General features: G+C 36.0%; 1 protein-coding gene across 2 annotated transcripts in view; it reads right to left on the reverse strand.

Annotated features, from left to right (window-relative positions):
- Nucleotides 1–121: 121 nt before the first annotated feature.
- The window catches only part of TTBK2 (tau tubulin kinase 2), an 85,317-nt gene continuing 58,978 nt past the window's right edge, over nucleotides 122–26,460 (reverse strand). The window contains exons 13-16 of one of the 2 annotated variants that reach the window (XM_042048114.1): nucleotides 25,795–26,395; nucleotides 20,364–20,612; nucleotides 8,684–9,951; nucleotides 122–7,682 (exon numbers count right to left, since the gene is read on the reverse strand). In XM_042048114.1, the coding sequence (XP_041904048.1) occupies nucleotides 7,214–7,682; nucleotides 8,684–9,951; nucleotides 20,364–20,612; nucleotides 25,795–26,395 (2,587 nt within the window). In that variant the 3' untranslated portion in view covers nucleotides 122–7,213. The remainder of the gene's footprint in view (nucleotides 7,683–8,683; nucleotides 9,952–20,363; nucleotides 20,613–25,794; nucleotides 26,396–26,460) is intronic. The other variant, XM_042048115.1, reaches the window with a different exon arrangement.

The following is a 26,460-nucleotide window of genomic DNA, read 5'->3' on the forward strand; positions in this document are numbered from 1 at the left end:
CTGCCAAAGCACTTTATCCATTTAAATTACAGGGTTGCAATAGTAAAAAGTGATGAAAAGTATTTCATCTAAAGCTTTATAAGTTAATGAATCATTATACAAACACAATCAAGAATTGAAGTTTTGCATGCGGAATGAATATTTTATTTAGAACCAGTTTATAAAAATAAAATACAAAATAATTTGAAAACAGAACTTAAACATTGTACAAAGCCTTGATATGGTACAAATGAGAAAATAAATAATTACAACTTTATGTACAAATGACCATTACAAGGGCATTAACTCTTTATGCTCTTGGGTGCCTGAGCAAACTTAAATGAAAAGAATGGCTTAGAAGATTTCCAAGGAGGGGAAGAGAACTGCAATTACTGAGCAAGAGAATTTGAAGGACTCAACATTTGTCTTCCTCAATGGTAAAAAACGATCTTGGAACTACTTTCCACTTAATTTAATCATGCTGCAGACTTTGCTATTGAATACTTGATTTCTCATGGGGTCACAACATTGTATTTTTAATTAATACACAGATTTAATTCTTTGTGGTATTGCCCAGAGAGTTTAGATTAGCAGCCATTGGTTGGCCACTTCAAAAAGTCAGTACTTGTCTGAAGCCATTGCTGGTGATTTCCTTAATTTACTAGTTTGGATATTCAGAGGAAAGCATTTGAAAATTGGCATCTGTTAGCACAAGCACTGTAACTTGAGTCTGGGCTGACTCTATAGAAAGAAAGTTAAAACCTGGGGAACAATTTCCAATCTTGCTTTCTAGCCAGTGAAAGTAAAGAGGATGCAGAGAAGGCTGCTTGGCAACAAATCCAGATCTCCAGTCAGAGGAAGAAGATGTGAAATCGCCAAAAAAATCCTACTTCATTTTGTGTCAAACCTTTATGACCTTGCCTGCCATGCAGCAGATACGGGTTTAAAAGGATTTGAAGCCAGGCAGACCAAACTAATTACACTGCATCTTTTGGAGCAAGCTGTTCTGCTGTTACCATAGGTCCTTTACATAAAAGGTCAAAGATCAAGTGATCTCAAAACAAACCTCAAATTAATTCCAGCTGAATTCCCACAGACACTTGTGGATGATCAGGACCTCACATGAGTAGCCCACTTGTGGTATTGTTTTAGAAGAAACACATTGTACTCTTGGCCAAAGCTGGCTCGCAACAATAATTCTGACAGAAAACGAGAGATCCAGAGGCACGTCATGTCATAATACTAACAATAAAAAATAAGCATTTTCCAATTTAAAATACAGCAACCACAAATTTGATACTTATAGAGTGAGTTTATCCTTTCAGTCCCTGATCAGGTGAAAGAGTCTTAACAAAACAGGACCCTATACTAATTTTAATGGAGTTTCACCTGCACAAGAACAGCAAGAACTCTCATGGATCCAAGCTCTTCATGTAGAGAAGAAACAGAAGCATAGCATTTGGGTTTGTCATTATTACTGTTGAGAGAGAATATGTTATCATCAATGGAGAGTAAAATCAGCCTACCTGTTCAAACCTGGATGGCGAGAGTCATTGCAAAGTTAATACATAAGTCTTTGAAACAATGGACTCCTGAACATTTTTCCTTAAAAAACCCAACCAAACAAAACCCCCCCTTGAAGATGGATATTTAAAAGCCTGATTATTTAAACCACATGAAAATGAGTGATAAAAACTTTCTGGCATTTGATAATATCTTAAGATAATTCCTGACAATTGTTATATAATCCAGGCTGACTTTATATAATTTCTCTTTCACAAATATTATGTGTAGGGAAAAGGAAGACTGGCTTCAAGCAGACAGGTGAGGTATTCTTATGTGAGGTGCATGTTTATGAAATTTGATTAGCTAAAAAATGTATGACCTATGCCTGTGTACTGCATGTAGTCAAAACATTGAACCTCACTCCGTTTTACCAGCATTCCTGATAACCAAAAATTGTACTAATTAAAACCAAAGGCATTTGAGCCAAAAGCAAAACAGCAAACAAACCCCTTCAGTTCACTGCCTACTTGATTAGCTAAAGGAAGTAGAACAGAAATATTATGCCCTGTTCTATAAATTTCAGAAAGAGGAATCATAGAATCATCAAGGTTGGAAAACATCCCCAAGATCCAAGCTCAGCTGCTAACCTAGCACTGCCATGTTCACCATCCAATGAGCACCCAAAGCTTTTACCAGTTGAAGAAAGGAATCATGGATAAACATCAAGGCCTTTATTTATCCACCTGACAGTTCTCTGACCATTCCCAAAAGTGGAAAAGCATACAGAGAATGTACCATAGGAATCATGGTATTAACCGAAGCAGACCCTGACTTACCGAGAATGACAAGACACACATGGCTCTTGTCACCTCATGGAACCAGTCCTGCATGAAAAAATCCATATATTATAGGCCTATAACAAGAAAGAGTTTGACTTTGAGTTCTCTTTTATTCTCCTATTCCTTGTCAGAAGATTACTCTCTCATTTAACATATATATAAAAATTGGAGGCACATATTGTTGGTTTTCCATTAGACCCTTTTAAGAAATTGGAATGATCACATTCTTCTCACCAGAATTTATGCCTCTTAGTGTTCCATAAAAATGTTCAATTCATTATGGAAAAATTCTGTTTACAGGAAAGACTGTACTGTAAGTCTGGCTTTATCTACATTCTCATCCAAGAGAAAAAGAAAAAAAATTTTAGAAGCATTACAGTCAACCATTGCATAAACGTTACTGCAATAAGAAGGACTTACGGGAATTTTGCCCACGTAGGACTACAGGATCAGGCCTTGTAATATGAAAAAGACACAGAATCAGAATTAGGGCATAGGAAAATTGCAGCAGATGAAGAGGAGACCAGAGTAAATCAAAGCAAAACAGGCCTTGGCTCACTCTGGCAAATGAATTCCAGTAAACAGGATGGAATAGCTGAGACTCTTCTTATCTATATGTATATACACACACATATGTATGTATGTATATATATATTTCTATATAATATACAATATCTATATAAGTGTATATGTAGATACACTTATGTACAAATGTGTATTTATATATATATATATAAAAAATCAAAATCGTGTGTTTTCCCAGCTGTAGTTAATACCATAATACTACACACCATAGATGATAGAGCTCCTGCAAGTCTTTTTCAGAAGAAAAATATTTCAAGCTATTTTTAAATATATAGGACCAAATCCTCCCTTACACATCAAGACTGTTTAGTGAGGTATGCAAGAAAGCTTGATCTCAAACATGCAGACTTCAAGGTACGAATATGTCCACATTTTCCAAGACAGGATGTGGCTGGTGGCTGTAATGAATGCCTTGTGTCACTCTGCAGGGGTTTGCCTCCTGTATAATTATATGTAACTAGCAGTTAAGACCTCATATTGCTCCTGCCTTTGAGCAGTGAAATTTTCTACACTTACTGATCCCACTCAAGCAGTAGATGGGTGCCTAGCATCATACAACTTGCCAACATTGCTCTACTGTATCACACCTTCTATTACTCTAGCAGGGTTTTACCTAAGTAGTAATTGGTATTTGTAATTAATAAAGAGGTTAGTTAATATTGATTTTTGAGACTGAAACAGATTGATTTTACCATGCAATATTGTAGCACAAAAGTCTGTGTGAAATGTTTGGTGATTTCAAGTTTTATTTTAGTTTAAAGGCTTCATGCCTTAGTTTCTCTAAAAAATGCTCCAAAGTGCTGGCCACAACACAGAATACACCATAAGAAGGAATTGAGCGTGCAGTATCTGCACCTGCTACATGTCATGGCTCCATTGCACTGCCCTCCAAAGAAATGAGGGCTTGAAGAAGACAAAGTAACAGCTCCTTGAATTTTATTATTTCCCAGCTAATATTCCTATATAAGCTGCTGTGGGCTATGCAGAGTAACTATAGCCATTTTGTACAATGGAGAAAAATCTTCCCCGTCCCTGAAAATGTGTTGCAGATAACCTGCCATAAACCATTCACACACACTCTGCACAAGGGCCACACACATGTACATTGATGCTTTTCTGCAGAGCCAGTTTCACATTCAAATACTGAAGCTTACAGAGTCCTTAATAATTATATGGGCCCTCTAGAAATATTAAGCTAATATTTATGTATGAGTTGATCAGCTGACCATTACATAGTAACATTAACTGATTGCTATGTTAGACTATAGTAAGCAATTCTGTAAACTTTTGGGAGAAAGGTATCAAGCAACAAAAAACTCAAGAAGAGCAGGTAGTTCAAGATAAGTTATTCACAATTGCTCCTCCATTCATATCTTCATGATTTTCTCCTTAGATCCTGTTGAATCCACAGCAAAAAAGCAACTGGGGGTATGCAGTCCTTTTACCTTTTTCGTCACCAAAAGAAGACTGTGTCATCAATCACAACTGATTTCTCTTTTTCTTTTTGGCATAGTTTACTATTTTTACATTGGCAAGTAGTTCAAGTACAAGTGAATTTCTACAGCATTGGTTTACTTGACATAGTAATGTCTAACAATGGACAAGCCTGTACTTTGAAGACAACATAAAATAGGTGTTATATTCTTTCTCACCTGCAAAGCAGTTATCTGTTTCTGGATCCTGTTACACTAGAGAGAAAATATAAACACCTCAACTTCAGCATTTTCAGGCAAGGATGCATAAAGTTGGTACTTACTAAAACTGACAATGTAATGTAGGAATAAACTTACACGACCATAATAAATGCTTTTCAGAAATAAGGAAAAATAATCATGGGCTGCCACACCACCTTAACAAATAATTCCAGCAAGTGCCCAGGACAAAAACATCACAATATGACCAAGTTCTTTTTTATGGTATACCATAAGGAAACATGTAGAAAACAGGAAGGAAAAGATGGAATTTCTTGTTGTCACATTCATCTGTTAGGTATTCATAGACTGTCACTGTTCCTATATGACAAGTATTCACAATTAAGAACTCACATTATGAAATAAAAATGAGTAATCACAAGACGTATTTGTACTAAAAAATAAAAATACCTTTTGAGTCTTTGTTCTTGTTCCATATGCAAATGTGCACATGAAATTAGAAATTAAAAAAAAAACAAGCTGCAAGACAAAACATTGGCTGGTTGAGAAATCAGCAGTCCCTCAATTCTGTACCAAGGTATAAAGGCTATTAGAATTTGTGCATTCCAGATTTTTTTGGCAGGGGAGAATAGTAGAGGTAACTATATGGGAACTAACAGAAAGGGAACTGTATTATTCGTGGTCCATAAATTACAAATCAAAAATGAGAAAGAATGAGTTTATATAACCATATACATATATGTATATATAAATATTTATATTATATAATTTACCATGAGGACATGCAATTATTGGTATAGCACCTATTATACAATATAATACAAAGGAATAGGACTTTCCAATGGTACAGTTTCTTCAGAAAAAGCAGGTATACCCTACCTATTGCATTCATCTGTAGTGCTTGAAACCTGAATGAAATTAAGGTTCCACACTGTGCTACATTACATATGGGAAACAATATACATAGTCATAGTAAGAAAAGAAAAAAAAATCAACATAGTCTGACAGCAAGTGAAACTCAGTGCAGCTCTAGGGCAGCTTTAATGCAGCATTAGAATGTGTTAGCTCAGAGACAAAATATTCCCTTTTTAATCCAAAGGTATTCATTTGGCAGAGGTTAAATAAAAAAGCACAGATGCTGGCTGGAGAGGCATATGACTACAGCAAGCAGATCAGAAATTGACAAGTCTACTATGCATCCAGAGTCCCCACTACAGGAATCATTAGGGACAGCTGGCTGCATCTTTCTCAGGCTTGCGTTCTTACGTGTCCCTATTCTGACCCACTGTGCTTTTCTGAATATAGCAAAAGGTGCCGTACCTGTTCATTCCCTACAGAGTTCCTGCAGAGCACAAGATGTTACTAAGTAACTACCTAATAAAGTTGGAGGAATTACACACCATGGACTTTACTGAGAGTCAACAAAGCTTGGCTATCAAAAACACATTTGGGAAACAGAATGACAAGAATCCAATATAAAAAATATCTTAGAATTCTTTCAGTATATTTTGCTTTGATGATTAATATTCTTACCCAGATTTTGTAAGGGTGTAAAGTATATTTCTGTCACCTCTAACCTATCAAGTTCACAAAGTAGACAATCTCCTCATCTCTGTTTCATCTTTCATGATTTTAGAAAACAAATGATGGAAAAAACAAATCTTGATTGGTAATCTGCTCTGCATTGTAAGATCTGTGGTTTAAGTGATCTATAACTAATGGAAAAAGTCAGCAATAACAAAGGTTCTTTCTTCAGCTGAATAAAGGGGGTAAAGAAAGGTTCTTACTTTCTAGCTTACACTGCACTTTATTGTAAATCTGCAACATCCAGTGAAGTTCTTCCAAATCCTACCACATGTGGTTTGAAGAACCCCACCATGACTCCCAAAACTCTGTATGATATAGAACTGAGAATTAGCTTTTTGGATCCTAATTACTACTAAACAGATTTGTGAGTAATATAGGTACAAAACCATCTTGTCAAATGCTAATATTATTTTTTTTCATTTCATCAGTGTCAAGAAGGGGCAAGGTATATGATACTTAGGTTAAAAACCTGTGCCATGATACATAGGGGACAAAATGAGCGCTCAGGGACTCAAAGGTGAGTGCAGCTCAAAATGGAAGAAATTTATAAGATAGAAATATAATCTTCTAAACTGTGCTTTTTTAAAACTGCAAAGAAATGCCTGAGCATACTTATCTCCCGAGTGGTGACGTCATTTTGGGAATAACCATTTCAGGTCTTCTTACATACTCCTTGAATATGTAAGGCCTTAAATAATTACGCCAAATCTTCTAACTAGAGAAACTAAACACATTGAGATTAATACCGTTTTAAAACACTCACCTTTAAGATACTTTTTTACCCTAAATACATTGCACCTCTTTGACTACCCAGTCATTCTTATCCTGGCCTCTACTTCCTGTCTTGCGGATCTGCTTGCTGCCTGCTCTAAGGCAAAGCCTGGCCATTTATTTACACAGAATGCTTTCTCATGAATAGTTTACAATGGCTACTTTCTTTAAAATGTGCGGATTCAACACTTTTTTTTAATATACTTTTTTTGATTATTTTTTTAAATACACACTACACAGACACAACATGCATCAGATTTAGGAGGAGACTTTATACCTGTCAAGGCCCAGTTCCTATCTGCTAAGCTTAGTAGTTGATTTGCTCTTTCCTGTGGAAGTCTTAGTGTTTGGGGAATGGTGGAAAGAACTGCCAGATCCTTTCAGACCATTCTTGCTTGGTTTGTTGCAGCAATGCTCTTGTTGGCAGGATCTCCTAGAAGATGAGGAGCCTGAATGGCTAGGAGGTGATTTACTCCTCCCAAGATGTGGGGATGAACTCCTCGGATCATGATGAGATCTCCCAGCCCGGGATGGAGAAGAACTGGCAGTACGGGGTAAAGAAGAGCTCCTAGGGGAGGCACTGGGACTGCGGCGGGGGATGACAGGGCTCTTGGGTGGTGTTTTTGGACTATGTGGAGATCCTGGACTCTTACACTGGGTAGAACTCCTTGGTCTTTGAGATCCATTTTGTAGGATTTGAGCCAGACGAGAGATAAGATCTGAGTCCGAGTTGCTACTGCCTAGGACTCTGTATCTGCGCAACCTTAAGAAGAAACAAAGAAAGATTATTTCTATTTCCACTTATTCATTAAAGTTCAAACAGAAACTCTGTATCACTAGAAACAAAGGAGGAGCTTGCATAGCAGAACAGATATGTGAAGCTGAACCTTCCCATTGGGTAGAGGTGTTTGGATGTAGGCTTTGGCTTCTGTGTTGTTCAGATCAACACAGTATTTATATTTACATAAACTCACTTACATAAACCGCCTCAACGTTTATAGGATAACTGGAATTTCCTGGTAGCGCTGGAAGAAGTGCACTGAAGAGCAGTGCTTATTGTTGTTGTTTCAGAGGGGTACATCCATTCCAGCACACTATCAGTATACTCCCATACAAAATTTTAAGGGATGATAAGGCCCAGTGCAACTTCCTTCAAAGGATTTTGCGCTACTGTATCAAAATTATCCTTATCTTGGAAATGTAGACACTGAAGAAACTAGATTGTGGTTGTCTACATGAAGATGTGGCAAAGGGGAGGTCCTCTAGAATTCTCTCTGCCCTTCTTTAATTAGTTGGTTTACTTAGCCATGATATAAGCATAGCTAATTGACTCAATGTTGATGGCTGGAATCTCCAAATATTTACAATGTCTACATTAAGAACAGATTAATTTTCAAGGGGGCTGAATATAACAGATCCTAAAAATTTCTATGGGTTTTTTAAATAACCAGCAGTTCTGGAAAAGTGACCCCTCTTTAAAAAATTGTGTAAAGATTTAGTTATAGATTTTCAGGTTTCAAAATATTGAATACACATCTATTGATGTATTAGTTTTAACAGTGAACCAGGCTCATTCTTGTGTAACAGCTTCTTTTCATTCATTCTCCAACAATGTAAGGTTTCTCAGAGAATTGAAGCCCAGCATTTTTTAAAAAATTAGTTAAAGGATGGAACTTCTACAGGATTACATCCTGCACAGTAACTGCAGTCTAGCTCAAATTCATTTTCAACCTAAAAAATCTATTTCCATTTTCTCTGCATTACCTAGCTTCTACCCCGGGTCTTGTAGGCGGTTTTCCTGGGGGTGGCCGAGGAAAGAACTGAGCTGAACTTGAACCGGTGACTTGATCAGTGGTTGCCCAAGACACTGGCCTTGGAATCTTGCTTTTTCTGGACTGAGGGCTGCTTGGAGATAAAGAGCTATCTTCATTCTGCTTGCTGAAATGGGAGTCCAGTGTCAATCTAGAAAACGAAGCTAAGACATCATCCTCAGAAAACGGTACTGGAGCAGTAGCCATTTTTTCCTCCAGTGACTTATCAGAGGCACTTGAGAGGTCACCAAGGAAAGATTTGAGCTGTCTCTTTTCCATAAGTAATTTGACCAAGTCTGTCTGATGGGCCTTTTTCAGAAGAAGCTTTTCCTTTGCGGAAACAGAAGAAGAATCTGATATTGAGTCTATCTCTTGTGCTAAAACTGGGATTCGGCTCTGCCTAAATACAAAAGGAGATTTAACTGAGTCCCTCTTAGATCGGTAAGAATTCTCATTTTCTGAAATGCAGTGGAGTAACTCTCCATTTCTGGGAGCATTTTTCTCTTTTTTATTCTCCTGCTGCAAAAAAGTAGTAAGGGCCACTTGGTGGCATTTCAAGTTTTGGCTATGGACTTCCTCCTTATCAGAACGAAAACCATTTTCCTGAATGGTTGCTATTTTACTTGCCTGTCTATTGCCATGTGTGTTATTAAGTCTTGAGGGAGACAATTCTGATGTTTTAGGTGCTACTGACTTCAGAACATCATCCTGATTTGGCAACAAACAGACAGGCCTCAACTTTGATTCTTGAGCTGCTTCAGTATTTGTTAGAGGTTCTTCCTCTGCAGGTTTTGAGTTTCCTGGCAAAGAAGAATTCTGTTCTTTGCTTAGCATTTCAATGGCATCCTCAGAAACCACTGGAAGCCCTTCTTCCTCAGCTTCCTCCACAGCAATATTTCCAAGTTCTTTCTCTTCCTGTATCCCACTGTGTTCAGGTAGGTCCTTTTGGCCACAGTCCAAGACACTAACAGATTCTTTGACAAGTCCTTCCCTGTCAAGCACCTCTTGGCTAATATTAAGTATCAAATTTGGTCTGCTGGCACTAGCTGGAAGTGCATCTTCTGTCCCAACCAAACCTGGCAAACTTTCCTTTGGAGAGGTAAGTTCCACAGTGTGTTCCACAGACTGACCATCCTGCTCTCTTCTCTCTAGCTGCTGTCCATAGTGAAAGCTCTCTGAAGCAGACTGTGTGGATGCCACTGAAGGTCTGGGTATTGTTATCTGCATTGGAAAATTAAAGAAAAAGGTAAGAAACTCAGGAATGTTATACAAGTAACATCCTTTAAATAGCAGCTTTGGTTCCATGTCTTCAAGATACATTATATAATGATTCCTATGAATCACAGTGTTCAAATATTACCTAACTTCATAACATACACATAGATAACTAGAAAAAAAATAGTCTATCATCCCAAGACAGAAATATGTAACAGGTAAAAACAAACATAATGTCAGTGAAAAATGTTGCAGTTACCAAGAAATGAGATCCAACCTAATGGGCAGATTTTTATTTATTTTACTTTAGTTTGAATACCCTTAGAATAAGTTGTATATAAATGTAAAATCTCTAACAAGTACATAGCAATATTTTAGACAAATGCAGAAGACAACACAGTGACATTTAGATTCAGAAACTCCATATACATAATGTATTTTTGTCCAGAAAAAGAACTTTCCTGAGTATCCAATACTAGTTATTACTTTTCCTATTGAAGCTTATGCCCCATTTTAACTAAGTAACCTGGTTAGGATATCTCTTTACCTAAGGTCATTAAGAAATTCAGAAAGTAAATACTTACACATCTAAATCCCCTAACAGGTCTGATCCAATAGATACATGTAAAGCACTCCTAAAACCTATATATATATCGTTAAGTCAGATTCCCTTCAAAAAACAGTTGGTTATGATGAGTGCTGTCTCTAGCACACAGCTTAATTGTTGGAGTACACGTCCAGGAAATGGGAAACCTGCATTCATGTCTCTCTCTACTTGAAGGACATAAACCCACTTTCTCCAGTTCCCATCAAGTAGGGAAAAAGCCAGAATGGAGTTGTTTCTCACCTTCCCCATTGAAGACAGGCCACTGCACAGACACAAATGCAAGAATCATGAGGTGAGAGGGTGAAAGAGCGCATACAAAAGAGAGAGAAGTTTCGTCTCTGTGGACATGGGAGGAATGCACTCTCATGCTAAGAAGAGTCCTACATTCTGGTTTATATATACTGGATGGAGTAAGTTGGTGTAAACAGTAAAAAAAAAAATTTAAAAATCAAGGGACTACCCTTATGTCTTTCTCTGCATGGACAGAGAGTTCAGCTCTGTTTTTCTTTCAATTCTTTAGCCTCATGAATCTGACACAGTCTGTACTCAACAGAAAGTGGAAACACTTTCTTTTTTTGGTTAAAAACACTTTCTTGATGCACTGCAGGTAGAAGAGAAAACTATGGAGCATTGCTAGGATTCTGCTGTGTTACAATACAGATTTTACTTGATTTTGTTGCAGAAATTAAACATGGTGCTGAGCTTACGGGGCTTGTGCAAGAGCTAGTACATTAGTACTACTGGCAGTAGAAACCAAACAAAAAAAAAAAACCACCAAAAAAAAAAAACCAAACAAAAAAAACTACCCACAACCCCACAGAGAGCTGCAGTAAGAGTCTATTTTTTGTCTCCTTTATAATTTGTTTTCAAGTTTGGGCCAAGTCCTCCATGTTTGCTGAATTAAAATGGTACATTGAACAAAAATCTGAAGTTACTTTGTTTTGGCAAAACAGTCCTCATCTCCTCTTACTCTCAGTCCAGGTTCTTTCATCTGAAAGAAACACTATTTTCCTTTTGAGATAGTGAAGTGTTTCTTAGTTCAAAAGACTTCTTCTGAGAGAATCCAAGAACATCAGTTCAGCTACAGAAAGAACAGAGGAAATAGAATTATTTTTAAAAGCACCTTTCCATGATTAGATCATTCAGTGCTTAAACCTCGAGTGTTAAAAAACAGTTTAGCAAGAACTCTGCACAGAAAGGAAAATGGATAGGTTTTCATACATATGTACAAATTTGCCCTAAGACAATACTCCAGGTATCCTACATTGCAGGACTTGCTTTCATATGACAGAGGAACTTACTTTGGCCTGTCAGACAAAAATCATCAGCTCATTTAAAAATTCTGATCTACAAGCTGGGTAAAAGAGGCTTCAGGAAATTTTAACGCAATATTGTCCTTGGAAGAGTGGGTTCAAATTTTGGAGAGATCACTTGGGCATTTGCTGTCCACTGAGCTCTGACTTCAGCTGTTTCAATACCTTGTTCTCCAGGGCTGCAGATGCATCTCAACAGTAAGGACGTGTAAAATATTTCCTTTTCCAAACTTTTCACTTGATGAGCTAGTCTAGTTGCCAATTCAAATAACTCAGGATTAAAACACCAGCGTTGTCTTCTACATACCTGAAGGATGACTTCCCTTAGAATAGAATGATCCTGGTGTCCTCTCAACTTACAGAGGTGAGACAACCGTAGGTATCTGCTTTCAGAAGGATATTTATCTATTTGATATATTTCCAGAAGAACTGCAACTGCATTTAAATCCTCTTTTCCCAAATATGTTTACATGAAAACTCTCTTTTCCTTATGATACCTCTCTCATGTCTTTGCTAGAAGAAAGCAGCTCTGATATGAAGTTAATTTACATTTTTCAACAGACTTTATATCCTTTGCCACATCTAGAGAGAGAATTTTCTAGTCTTTCAGGCAGATCTTGGCCATACATATTTAGCCCTTACATTCAAGAAAGAGGAGACTAGGCTTGTTGAACCACCTATAATCAAATAGGCAGGAGCTATTTGTGAAAAAGAAACAGTGAACACATGGAGAAAAGAAAAGGATAGTGGATGACTAAGTACCAATAAAGACCCAGTACTACTGAGTAATTCATACTTTCAGAAATGGCTTTTTGAACACATATATCACTTTCTTGATTTGTATTCTCGAACAAACAAAAGGCTTTTTTTCTCACAATAAACCTCTTTAGTCTTTTCAAAGCACAAGAACTAGATTATATCCCTGTTGGGCTTAACATTTCACCTATATGTGCAAGAAATTTAAATGGGTAACCATAAATGATCCTCATATTTTTATTTCTTGTGCCACTAAATACACTCTTATCCTGTGAGATTTTTATGGTTAAACATGTCAATTATGTAAAACACTGAATCTGAGGAACAAAGACTATAATTCATCTAAGAAGTAAAATATGGGGGATACAACTTAAAACCCCACCTTTCAGCTCACTATGATAACTAGTTTATAACACTGATTATTGCAATTCCCATACTTCAACAGGAGTTATGTGATACAACAGATGACTAAAAATGGCTGAGACAATATATGGAACAATTAATTCAAGGTTCTCCTTTCAATCCAAAATATTTGAATGAAATTACTGCCACCATAGTCTTGAATCTTTTGGCCTTCCCTAAATAATTTCTTAATTCCTTTCTGTTTTTTCACATTCACACTTGAACCAAGATGAGAAATTATACTGCATTTCTTCAGGAAACTTTACATGAAAGTGAGTGAGATCTCAAGAAGGAAAAAGAACAAAACAACAACATAAATATCTCTAACATCCTGTATGACATCTGATAATCTTTCCTCCTTTTAAACCTTTGACAGGCTGCAATAGCAAGTGATATGCTTGCATGAATGCCTCTGTGTACATATACACCTAATTATAGAGGAATGAAATACTGAGTTTAGGTCTGCTCTGCTCTTAAGTTGCTAAGCCTGAAAGACGTAAAGGTGTGAATATGGATTATTGTACAATATCAGCAATAGCTTCTTCCTTGCACTCATGGTGTCTGATACTTCTGCATGTCAAGTGCTGTCAGGACTTCAGGCCTTTAGAGATATGGTGTGCAGATCTGTTTCCTGCTAATCCTTTCAGTATTTGTAATTTCTCGTATTAACACACCATCATTATACTACTGGACATCCTGAAGACACTTCACCTAATCAGTTTACTCTTCAGAACATCCTTCCTCCCTTAGTAAACCTTGAAGCTTATGTATCCAGGAGAACAAACCCCATGTATCTTTTCTCTTTTCCCTGCTTCTTTTTCACCTATGGTTAGCTCTATAGCCAGCAGGAATGCAACCAATGCTAGTACAAGTCTGCAACTTCAGCAAGACCAAAAAATCTCCCTAAATCTTTCCAGTTCACCAGCTTTCTCTTACTTCATGAGCTTTTCTTTACTTACACAACTTAATTTCTATTTCCTTGCACAACATTATGCCTCTGCAAAGAAATTTGAACAGCAGGTTGCATGAAAGTGCCAAGGATACATTAGTGCACTGTCCTGTAATTTACTGCTAGTGCCATCTCACAGGAGTAAACCACTGCTATGCTTTACATCTTGGGAGACAGCTCACAGCTTCATGTCCAGAATAGACCTACTTCCCAAAATCCTCCCTACCTACTACTATCACTCCTACTGACTTTCTAGAATGTAATCCTTTGTATCCCTTACATTCCATTCCCAGATTAAGCTCACAGCAAGGAAATGAAAGATAATTAATTATACGTTTACTAAAGTATATTGGCTGTTTCTACAAATAGACTAATATGGGGATAAACAGGAGAAATATATGGCTGTAATTCAGGGTTATGGAACATTAGACTAGAGATGATTGAAAATTTTGATATTGAATCCCTTTCAATAGCCCCATATATATGGTACTGCAAGCATTGCAGGCATTTGTAGGAACTGGTGGTCTTTAGGACACCATCTTTTGTTAAAAACTCACATGTGGCAGGCCCTAGTCCTAGACTAAAGAGAAGTAACATATGAAGATTTGTTTATAACTATCTGAAAAGAGGCACGTGTTGCTCTCCACAGCTCTTCAGATATATTATTACTTCTATTATGTTAATTTGGGCATTGATTTATATGGAGGTTGTGAGAAATGGGAAGAGGATGGAGTAAGATGCAGAGCTACAAATGTACAACTGTGTTTCCAAATTCTCTAATGTGATATGTATCTTTTGAGGATAAAGAACATAAAAAACTGTGTGTACAGTCTTTCTCTAAGGCTTATTAGCGATAGCTTAACTTCTGAATTCTTTAAACATCCTCCCTTTTCAGTTATTCCTACACCACTTACCAGATAAAATAAGATTTTTTTTTTGTTCTAACATAAAATTATATCCTCAAATATCCAATAGGGCAAGTATTGATTGCTCTAAAAATTAACTGCTTTTAGAGAATGACTGTGGCTGTGACTAAATGGCTAATTAGTTTGGTAACATGAATAAAACAAGTACTCATTCAATTTGAAACTACTTCTATATAATGCATAAACGAATCGAAGAACATTTTTGAAATTTACTGCTAAAATGGAAAGCAGAGGCACTTACAGACTATTATTTCATAACACTCGCATAATACTCTGGTGATACTGCTATTAAAATGGTTGGTATTGTAGTATTTTTCTTGACTTCCACAGAAATGCTTCTTTTGAAACAAAGAAAACATTAATTTGCCTTAATGCACAGTTCAGAGGTGTGAATTTTTCCCCTTGTAATTACAGCTGCACCAGATTCATGTGTCATTTTAATAATAAAAGAAAAATATTTCAGGAAATAAATGCATCTAAATTAAAGATTATCTTATGGCTGATACTATAGACAGTATCTACAATTATCTACAGGCACAATATTAATTATATTAATTAGATCAATTATACCTTAATTAAATGAGAAATAATCATAATCATTATATTCTGAACTGCACCCACCTATTTATTTCAAGACGATTATTGTATGAAGTGCCATCATTAAAACAATTGTTGACCCCAGAGTTTATCAGCTCTCCATGGGAAATCCCAAAGACCACTTAGCTTTCCTGAAACATCTTTATGTACTTTATGCTAATGAAATTATGATGCTAGAAAAATGTAATAAATCACACGTTTCAGATAGAATTGGTATTTTAAAAGAATAATTTAAAAAAGAAAAACAATATCTTCAAGGACAGACAAGAACAGCTGAAACCTGCGATTACAAATTTTGGGAATCTTAAAAGCACTGCTGATGCCAGAAACCACAAACATTTAAAACAATTACAACTTTTTATATATTTGGGGTTTTTTGACTCAATGGATGTGGATGCTATTACCAAGGTTAATTCACTGTTCAGACCTTCATTACTTTTCTGCTTCTACTAGAGAAACCTGCAGAAGCAGAGTGGCCAAGAATGGTTCTGTCACTAAAAATGGAAACGTTCTCTACAGGCAACACATTATTTGGAAAAAATTAAGTCGTTCATGCTGACTGCTTGTCCTGAACTCTTAGTTACCTAATTTACAACTTGTAAAGTTTCCATTGGAAGAATTTAATGTACTGTAATATTTAGTTCTTCTTTACACCAAAGGCAGATGTGAAAAAAGCATGCCTGAAGAATTTCCATCAGAAAATAGGCACTACTAAGCCCTGAAAAGGCAGCATTTATATTTCTATAAATCAAGCAATTTCCTCTGACATTTGGATAAAAGTAAAAAATAAAAGTTTTTACTTTTTTGCATTAGAAAAAGTGTGTATAGAAGAAAATTCTTGTAGAAACATAATTATCAATATAAAATACAGTTGCTTAAAAGAATGTAAGCCAGGCCAAAATTTAGTGAAAAGTTAAGTTTTTAACAATTACCCTGTCATGAATGAGATGGTACAATGTCTGTACATCTTCCCTACTTAACAAAATCAAATCTACTGTGTATGAAACAGTTCTAGTAGCTACAAGCTGAACTAACCCCCTGAATTTCTGCTTTGATTGAAACAGGGAAGAACCTAACTTAAACCTCATGCTGATTCAATATAGTTTCCATCAGGATAGGTAACAAGAGGCATATCAATTCTGTAAAATCTGAAATTAGAACCTTTTTTCTACAGACAAACTATGGCTTTAACCATGGCAGCAGTAAAAACACAGGGTCACTGAACAGAGAAAACCTTTTCCCTCTTTTTCTTCAAGAATACATCTATTTGATAATGTGCCATGTGTTGAAAATGAAATTTGGAAGAGGATTTTGGACAAATGTATCCCTTCATGATATTTTAAATGCTAAACCAGAGTGTTAACTAGCTGAGTTTTATGGCAACCGTACCATACATGACAAGTTAACACCACTGACAAATTTAAAAGAATGCTTTGGGGCTTTGTTTGTTTATTTGTGGTTCTAAAAGAGATTGTTAAATGTGAAAACCAATGTAAATGTTCATTCTCTTGCTATTGCAGACTAGTGAAACCTGCTAAAACTAGTTCATAAAAAAAGTGAAATTTACAACATTTATGCACACTCCTAGCTCATAAACCTCAAACATCTAAAATAAAAAAAAACAATTATAAGGGATATGCATTCCTTCTCTAAATAATCCTTGAACATGTCAAGAAATCTTACCTTATTCTCCCATAGGTCCCTGAATTCCAGTGAGATGCTTAAAAATTACGGCAAATTTTTCAACTCAGATCAGTACATTATTTCTCATTTTGGATATGAATATGAAAGTAATGGCTTGCATTTCCACAGCTTCTTGTGTGGGAAGATTTCAGAGCATTTTGTAACTAATTATATAAGTATATAATTACAAAACATTCTTTTAATGTTTGAGTAAATTAGATATTTGATACATTAAGACAGAAAATATTTGTATTTTTGCCAGCTAATTCTAATTGCTTAAGATGAGAGATATAGATTATCCTTCCCTAACACAATGAATAACCATAAAATAATTAAATTTAAATTAGCCTCCCTGTACATACCTGATTAAGCACATTGAAAGAAGAAAATACACCTGAATGAAGACAAAACTGGAACCCACCTTTGTTAAGGGCTGTATTATATTGTAGAGCAGCTAGTTTAGAAGTATTCTAGATTGCTGCTGTGGCTAGAAGAGGTGTTCAGTACCTTATTGTAGAATTAGAGTTGAGAAACCAGAAATAAAAATCTGAGGTCACTGATTTTGATTGTTTCTTAAGACACAGCTACACATTTAGCAGTACAACTACTTAAGCAGTATCTTCACACACAGCCCTGGCCAGTAGTTGCTGCACTCACATCATCTTTACCACTGACCTCATGCAACACTTGATCCAGCCCTCTAAATGAGCAGAGAACTCATCTGGTTGAAAAATTCACAGAAAGCAAGAAAAAGGTTAGGTTTCAAGAGGATTTGCTGTACAATTTGACCTGCTGTAGATGAGAAGGGTACTAACAGCACCCCAAGTGTACTCTTCAGACCCAACTACAAAGAATTCATCTGGTTTTTTGTGAGCTGTAATGCTGCCATACTCTTTTCTTTATGCTGCAAGTTGAATAACTAAGCAGAGTTGAAGCAAAACACTCCAACTCTCTTTTATAATTTATGTATAGCAAGACAGAAGTCCTCTATTGAACAAATACAGACTGACCTACATCACATAGCCTCTCTGCACCAGTGAGCAGAGAGTATACAGAGATTTCACGGCCTCCTCTGATACCAAAGAAGAGGAAGACAGGTTAGAGTTCCTGAACCCTCATTCATCAAAAATCTGGAAGAAAGTCGCTTTGCTTCATTTCAGAAACAAATGCATCGTTTCTTATTTTTTAATACATTAAACTAAATTCAACAGTACAGATCCCTGACCTCTGCAATTCATTAGTTATGAATGCTGAACCAAATTGCAGACAGCAGGAAATACATAAAAATATACTCAGTACCAAATATTTATACAGATTAACATAAATGACATTAAAATTCTTTTAATATTTAACTGGAGGTTATTTAGGTTACTAACATGTATCATCTTTCATGCTGAGGAACTTCCAGCTAGCTAAGTACCTAACATTACTGCACTGTCAAAAAGAGAAGGACTTGCTGAAGTTTTTTAATTCTTCAGTGAGCCATAAAGTACACAAGGCTTTCATTGTTGGAATGAACTAAACAATCACGTGCTTGTAGTTTCCACAGGAAATCACAAACTGGAAATTCTCAACAGAGGAAGGACTTTCAAATCACAGCTCAAAAAGGAACACAGCAATCAAGCACTTACCAGCTAAAAGGAAACAAGAGGCGTAATGCTCGCTCCACTAAGAAGCACTACCTGGTACAATGCCAGGTATTCTTCACATTTTCAAAGAAAGTACATCACTTTGCAGCCCTTATTAAATATTGCAGCTGTACTCATTTTTTGGGTACGAAGGAAGCCAGAGGAGACCCTCTGTGCCAACTTGCTTTTTCTGAGTATTGTGCACATTTTACTAACTTTGCTAATTACACCTGCAACAGATTCTGATTGAAAAAACTTAATAGCTATACAGACCCAAAAAAAAAAAAAAAAATTAAGGTCATTTTGCATCCTAGGATACAAACCAGTGCTGAAAAATACGGAAGCTTAACTCCTAATGAGTTAATTTCTCCTAAGTCCGTTTCCCTAGTCAATACGTTGGCCATCATGAAGAATGTGGGTTTTGGTATCCCATCAAGTTCACAATCATGAACATTGGGGAGCTACTCTTTATTTTTATACATTGAGCACAGAAGTATTTTTTTATATTCAGCTAAAGAGCAGTCAGGAGTTTGCCTTGTTATCACACACCAATGATCCTACGGAATTTTGAAAGTAACTAAGGTTGATGGATTACTTTTAATATCAATAGTCCTGTTCATTCTTCACTGAAAAAGAAAAACCATCTGCAATATAGAATTATTTATACTGAAAAATACATTGGAAATGAAAGGCAACACAAAATGTAATCCAAATGAAATATGTATGGTAAAATGATGATATGTTAGTCTTATGCATTAATGCTATGTCATACTGCTTTACCCAACAACACAAACTCATGCTACTTAGCAAACCCCAACATTTTTGTGACTAATACAAAAATTACACTTAAGTTCAATTATGATTACAAACTTTCATCTTTCATATTGAAATGAAACTGGAAATACAAAACTATAAAAAGTCCCCTTTCTCTAGTGACATTTTTCATTAAATAATAATTAAAATTAATAATAAAATTGATAATTGCCATCTTTATTTTATATACTGTAAGCAGTGGAACAATTTATTATTTACTAATTTCTAAATAAACAATCTGACTATTTCTAGATCCCTTTTTGTCACATTAAAATAATTTACAATAGTCCAAATTTTAATATGTGTTCCCAATTTGAAATTTGGCTGGTACTGTAATTATAAGAACCCATTATTCTTAGTTTTAAATAAAGGGGAAAAAAATTTTTTTCTAGATTTTAAAATCCTATTTTTTTCAAGAGAAAATCTCTGAGGAAGTGAATCTGTCTTCCAGAACATGCAGAGATGCTTTGTACTCCAGATGATAATCTGAATAACAGCTCTTTAAATAGTCCCCTCTTCTAAGTGGGACAATGTATCTTCCTGACAGAGTATTCCCAACTCCATTCCTGAAAAAGATCCACTCTTACTCCCCAACTTGATCTTTCAAAACACTTTTAGGATGCTGTGTATAGAAGTATGACCAGCATATGCCTACTAGCAGACTGTGCAGAGCAACTGAAAATGTTAAACTTCACGGGTGACTGCTACAGTGCAGTCACTTTTATGAAGACAAGGCTTATTCACCTGCTCAAGTTGTGCTTTTGAGATGCGAATGACAGGGGGGAACTTGTTGCCACAGGGAATGACAGGAAGCTGCCTACGACCAGTTGATCGGGAGGAAGAGGAGTGGCTCTCAGCTGACTGACTCCTTGGTAAACCAGCCTCCCTCAGAGGGTCCAAGTGGATGGATAGATAGGCTATAGGGCTCATGGTGCGGAGGATGGGACTTGAAATTCTTGGAGTGGAGAAATGCAGCATATGACATGAGCTGAGCTGTGAGAACAACATGGCGGGGAAGAAAATAAGGTTGAATATATTTTTAAAATTCTTGTTTATGTCTTGCCTATATGCATTGCCTTAAAAACCATATTCACACCTCCCTAAGAGGCTGAAAGCTCATAATTTAGGAGGTGTCTTAAGTCTAATCTTCACATTTTTCATCACCCATTTCCAAAAATCCAGAATCAAAATCAAGAGTGAGCAACATTTCTCTAGCTGGCTTCTTCATTCACTCAAGTCTTAGAATCATAGAATCATTTAGGTTGGAAAATAAAATCAGATTCGCTAAGTCCAACCATTCCAACTGTTATAACTGGTCAGTAACAAGCTTGGGCAAACTTAATAAACTTACACAGTCAGTTTCAAGGACATTGTGTACATCAGTTGATGGTTGACAAGTTGACCATTGACTGGTCCTTTCAAATGCTTAGCATATCCATGCAACATCATATTTGTGTTTCTGAGATTACTATATTTATAGCATATACACCCATTGGAGGCTTTACAGCTGTGGCAATAGAAGCATACATTAAGAACTGCACCTGACAGGATTAATCAGTAAGGTTAATACTAAACAGTTCTCATGAAGTTTCCCAAATGTGGGACCAAACTAGAAGGATACACTACCCTGGAGAATCAAGGAACAATTGCTTCATCTTGAACTACATTAATTCAAGCATTTAGATAAGAGGTAAGAAAAAAGAATAGGAACTGTAAAGTCTTCCAAACTATTAATTTTAGACAAAGTACATTTTAAAATTGCTTACTGATGATTCTAATAAACTTATAGTTTTGATATACAAAGCTGAAATCAACTGGGTTTTTGCAAGACCTTTTCCAGCACTGAATAAATATCTGATGGCGACACATTTAAATATCTGTAAATGAGATTGCCATACATAGTTGCAATTCTTTGTTCCAATTACAGTTAGAGAAAACCATGAAGAGTAGAGATAAAAAAATTTTCTGCAGATTTCATACTTCATGAAGGTGACTTTTTGTTTCCTACCATGATATTTGCAATTCTAACTTACATCCTTTGGAAAGCAAGAGCATCTAGCAACCATTTCCATTTCTAAGGAAAAGGTATCTTTTAGCTGTGCCAATACTAAAGCTTCAGTTCCCACAATGCATAGCTGACTTGCAACTGGAAAAAAAAGTATTTCCAGTGTCTCATAAAAGCAGCAAATGAGAACAGAAGGTACATGAAAATTAAATAACTTAGAACTCAAAAATAAATAGAAATTTAAGAGCAAGCTTTTGATAAAACATAATAGTACCTCAACATACAAAATTTCCATTTCAGCAATATTTCTAAATAATAAAAATAAATAGATTCACACTGTAAACCCTCTTCTATAACACACACACACACACATTTATATATCTACAGGAATTTGTGTTGTCAGCCAAGTGGGACCAAAGCAAATTGTTGTTTAATTTAAACTGAAGATGAAGATGTAAAGAGCTGTTACGTGTTTAATTACTTCAAATCCATTATTTATTTACTGAAATATCTGCTTGACAAATATATGCTGCAAGGTTATGTGCATGCACTGTATGGAGTTCTTTGCAATTCAATACAAACACAGGAAATTAATGAGGCTGTGGTTGCGCAACATAGAAAGTCCAGCTCTAGCCCATTAGCACCAGGTGTAGGAAAAGAAAACTAGAGCCATATGATGCAAAGTGCTGCTCCAGTATAAATCCACTATTAGTCTAGATCAGCTCAAATTCTTTTGACAAATTAGCTTCATACCAGCAGATATTACAGCAAATCACCCACTGTCTGTCCTGCAGCCAAAGTCAACATAAAGCCATTATTAAAGCATAAAGTCAGCGCATATACCCTTAGCATGCTCTGAGTAGTTCAACAGATATGTGATCATGTGCCCACAACTAAGCCAGATCAAACTGGTATTTGCTGGTAGCACACAGAATCTGTATTGCAACTGGAAAACCATGACTTTTAACATGAAAAATATTTCTCTTACCTGCAGGATTTTTTTCACAAGAGATAGCATAATCTGCTGTAATTTTTTATGCCTGAGACTTTCTCATCCCCAAGCCAATAACTTACACATTTTTCTCTCTTATTTTTTGAGTTCAAGTTTCCTTTCTTAACCGGTGCATCTTTACATTTTTAAAAGAATGCTGATGCTGTGTATAACAGGTAAAAAGTGATATTATCAACAATTACAGGAAGTCCACATACACACACAATTTCAGGAAGAGCATTTATCTACAAATGGAAGAACTGCAGACCAGCAATTTCTTTCCTTCAAGAGAAAATAAAATTATGAGTGAGTGTAGGAAATATTAGTTTCTCATACAGAAACATCCATGCTGCTACTTACTAAAATAATGAACAATAAAGCCCTGAAAGAAATAAAGAACAAAGAAGAATCATCAAAGTAAAAAGGAAAAATTTTAAAAATACTTAAGACTTACGATAGGAAAACTATTTTATTCATTCACCACTGAAGTAACTGCTTGCATATTTAACAAACCTATCAGAATAAACTCAAACAGCATAACCATACTTTCTTCTAAGTGATAGTGAAGCAGGTCAATAGATATCCATATGGGAGACATACTCATAAGCATGATGATCATGAATGCTGGCATGTCCTAGAGTTTCAAGCTGTTTGAAATGAATGAACTATTTCAGTAATTATATTAAGCTTCTATACTACTATAATTTCAACATCTATTTTTAACCCCTTTTAGTAACACACATTTGATTTATAGTCCTAAAATTAACATTCTTGGATTCAAGCCCCCTCTTAGTAACCAGTGCAATATAATTAAATCAGTAAATTAAAGTATCAGAAAAGTAAAGAATGACCTTTGCCTATTATTTTTCTTGTCAGGAAGGTGCTACCTAGAAAAAATTACTAAAGAACAAGAATATCTGATGCACAGCCGAGGACCACATTGAAAAAACAGTTTCAGGTGGGTAAGTACTCTGAGGAAGAAAGAAAAGGACTCTACCAAACAGCACCCTAAGGTCACCAGGACTTTTGAAGAGGGAGAATGACTGTAAGAAGAGGCATATATACACACACTTTCTTCTCCCCATGAAGTGACTAGAACACTCACCTATCAGAACTAGTACCCATCATAAGGAATATTTAAGTATCCTTTATGAAGTGGAATACATCAATGAAGGACAAAAAGAAAAACTCACCCTGAAATATCCTCTTGGGCTTTGTGTGGCTTTCAAGGGCTAACGAAGTAGATGGAAGACTACCACAAATTGCCATCACAGTTGGAGTAGACACTCTATACAGACACACTCTGTTCCCAGCTCCTAAACTGGCCAAATAATTTCTATTTTCTTTATTCCCAGGTCAGTTTATGTTTTCTATTGTACACGATTCACCTTTGAAACATCAAGTTCCTTCCTGCCATTCATCTTGCACTCAACTTGCCCTTCCAGCATAACATAAACCATATTAATTTCCCACATTTTTGAGGTCATGACAAATATTGCTTATCTCCTTGCAAAGCCAAACTAAAATATAATTTCACCTGAGCGTCTACTTCAGCCAGTATTTCTTCCAATGCAACTTATAATTATTTGTTTGCAACCGTTTCTGCTCCCATGTTCTGAGGCATTTTCCTTGTCAAAGATATTGTCCATTCTTTGCACTGTACTACATAATATTTGTACCACCTCTACTTTTGGTTTCAAGTAAAACAGCTATTTCCCCAAAAAGAGCCACATTTGTATAAAGTGTTGTATAGTGCATTTGCATATAAAATTACAAGCTGTTTCTAATGGCTTTTGAAATAAAAACACTTGATAATTAGCATTTTGTACAAGACCACGTGCTGCTCTTTCTTGTCTGTTTTACTAAAACTGACCTTAAAATACAAAAACTGAACAGCTTGAAAATTTAACTTTTCACCTTTAAAGGTTTCTAACCCATCAAAAACTCTTCCATGCAACTAATACTTCAAATTAAATCTCAAAAATCTGTTGTTTAAGGCAGTTCTATATTTTCTATCATACAAAATGAATCTTTTATAAACTACATAATTTAAAGTATGATGTCTAAATATAATCTTGTATGAAAGATATGATCTTGCATTTTCCCTGAGAACCTAGGTGTAGTTGAAATTTTAGTGTGCCGCTATAGTTAATTACATTGAGTAGTTCATTTTCAGCATAAAGGATATTCCACACCTTATAATAAATGAGTAGTTGGTGACAAGTTTCTTTTTCTAATGAGCTGGCTGTAACTTTCACAAAAAGTGGTAACACATGAAGAAAAAATATAGCCAGGTTTCTTGCCTCAGGGGAGCTTAAAAGAATTGACCTTTAAATCATAGATGCCACAATATCTACTTAAATCAGGGGAGAAATAAAACCATGAGGTGATTCCCAATCACTTAACCATTAACCTCACTTACTTCTTAAGTAAAGGCAAAGAAATCTTTGCTTAGAAACAGTGACAGAGGAGAAAAAAGTAAATGTTCAAAAACTGGGCCACTGAGAGTTCTTCAGAAAAAATGGAAAAAGAGAAAAACAAGAATATGCAATGGAAGCAAAGCAATCTGTCTCAGTGAAAAAGATGAGAGTAAAGTAAGAGTTGCAACAGTATTTTAGAAGTGCAGCAACACTTTATAAAAGGCAACAAGTTGTACAAGGACCATTAGAAATTTCGGAAGAAACAAGAAGAAACGAAGTGAATTCCAAAAGCAAACATTGCAGGAATCATAGTGAGAGGTGAGAGCAAGAAACTGTATCTAATTTCAGCCACTTCGACTTTTCCTGAAACGCATGAAACATTGTAGCACAGTATTTTTCATATTCAATTGTAATTTTATGTTTATGTACTGCAAATATAATAAATATATGTTTGCATGTGTGTCTCACTGATTAGGAATCACTACACAAGGAGCTTCTTTAGATAGACAGATATATAGATAAATAACTTTTTGTTAAATGTGACCAGTTCTGTGGATCACACCTGCAGAACAATTAGCCATTTCTGTGTAGACAGCCATTTAATGTAGACAGTTGTATATATGGAATGCGGAAGATCATTCTTCAAGAATCAAGTCCCACACCTGCTGAAACTAGGAATTTCTGCTACACTACTGTATTTTAGTCACCACCTTTTACCCGTTCCTCTTATAATTCTGAATAAAGAAGAGGTTTTCTTACCGGAGTGAGTGCTCCTTCTGCTTGAGCTTCCATAGGACTTGTAGGGGTGGCAGCAAGAAGCTGTCCTGCAGCTCCAGACAGAAGTTCCAATTTATCTGTAAGCTGTTCAGACGCAGCAGGATGACATTCCGCATCTAGAACAAACTCCACCCCTGAAGTTTGGTTCTTAGCATGGACATTGTTTCCTGCCCAACCACCCTCTCTGGACTTCTCTTCTGGAAGGGACTCCTCTAGAACTTGTAGTACCTCTGGCTCCTCATCTGAGGGACTTCCAGTCATTCTGTGCCCCAAAGCCTCATTTGTCCTGAAGTCCTGCAAGTCCCGTTCCTTATCTATTATGACCCATTCTTTAGAATCAACCTCCTGCCTGCAGGAGCTTAGGTTAACAGCTACAAATCCATTGCTCATAACACCATCAGCATGGTCAGGAGAATTAGCTGACACCGGCTTTGAAGCATCTGGAAGATATTCTTCATCATAATGCCAAACATGGTCTGTGCGGCCAGTCACAGGAGCAGGAACCAAAGTTTTCTGAGAAAGAGGAGGAACAGCAGCAACAGGAGTCTCTGCCACATTCAAGTCTTTCTGCTTCTTCTCCAAACTTAGAGAAAAGAAGTTAATACCTGAATTAGTTAAGAATTAATTAAATAATGTAAGTTACATTTG

This window comes from Corvus kubaryi, unplaced genomic scaffold, assembly GCF_017639235.1.
Source record: "Corvus kubaryi isolate FWS band 111438036 unplaced genomic scaffold, C.kubaryi_AGA036_p1.0 66, whole genome shotgun sequence".
Lineage (NCBI taxonomy): Eukaryota > Metazoa > Chordata > Aves > Passeriformes > Corvidae > Corvus > Corvus kubaryi.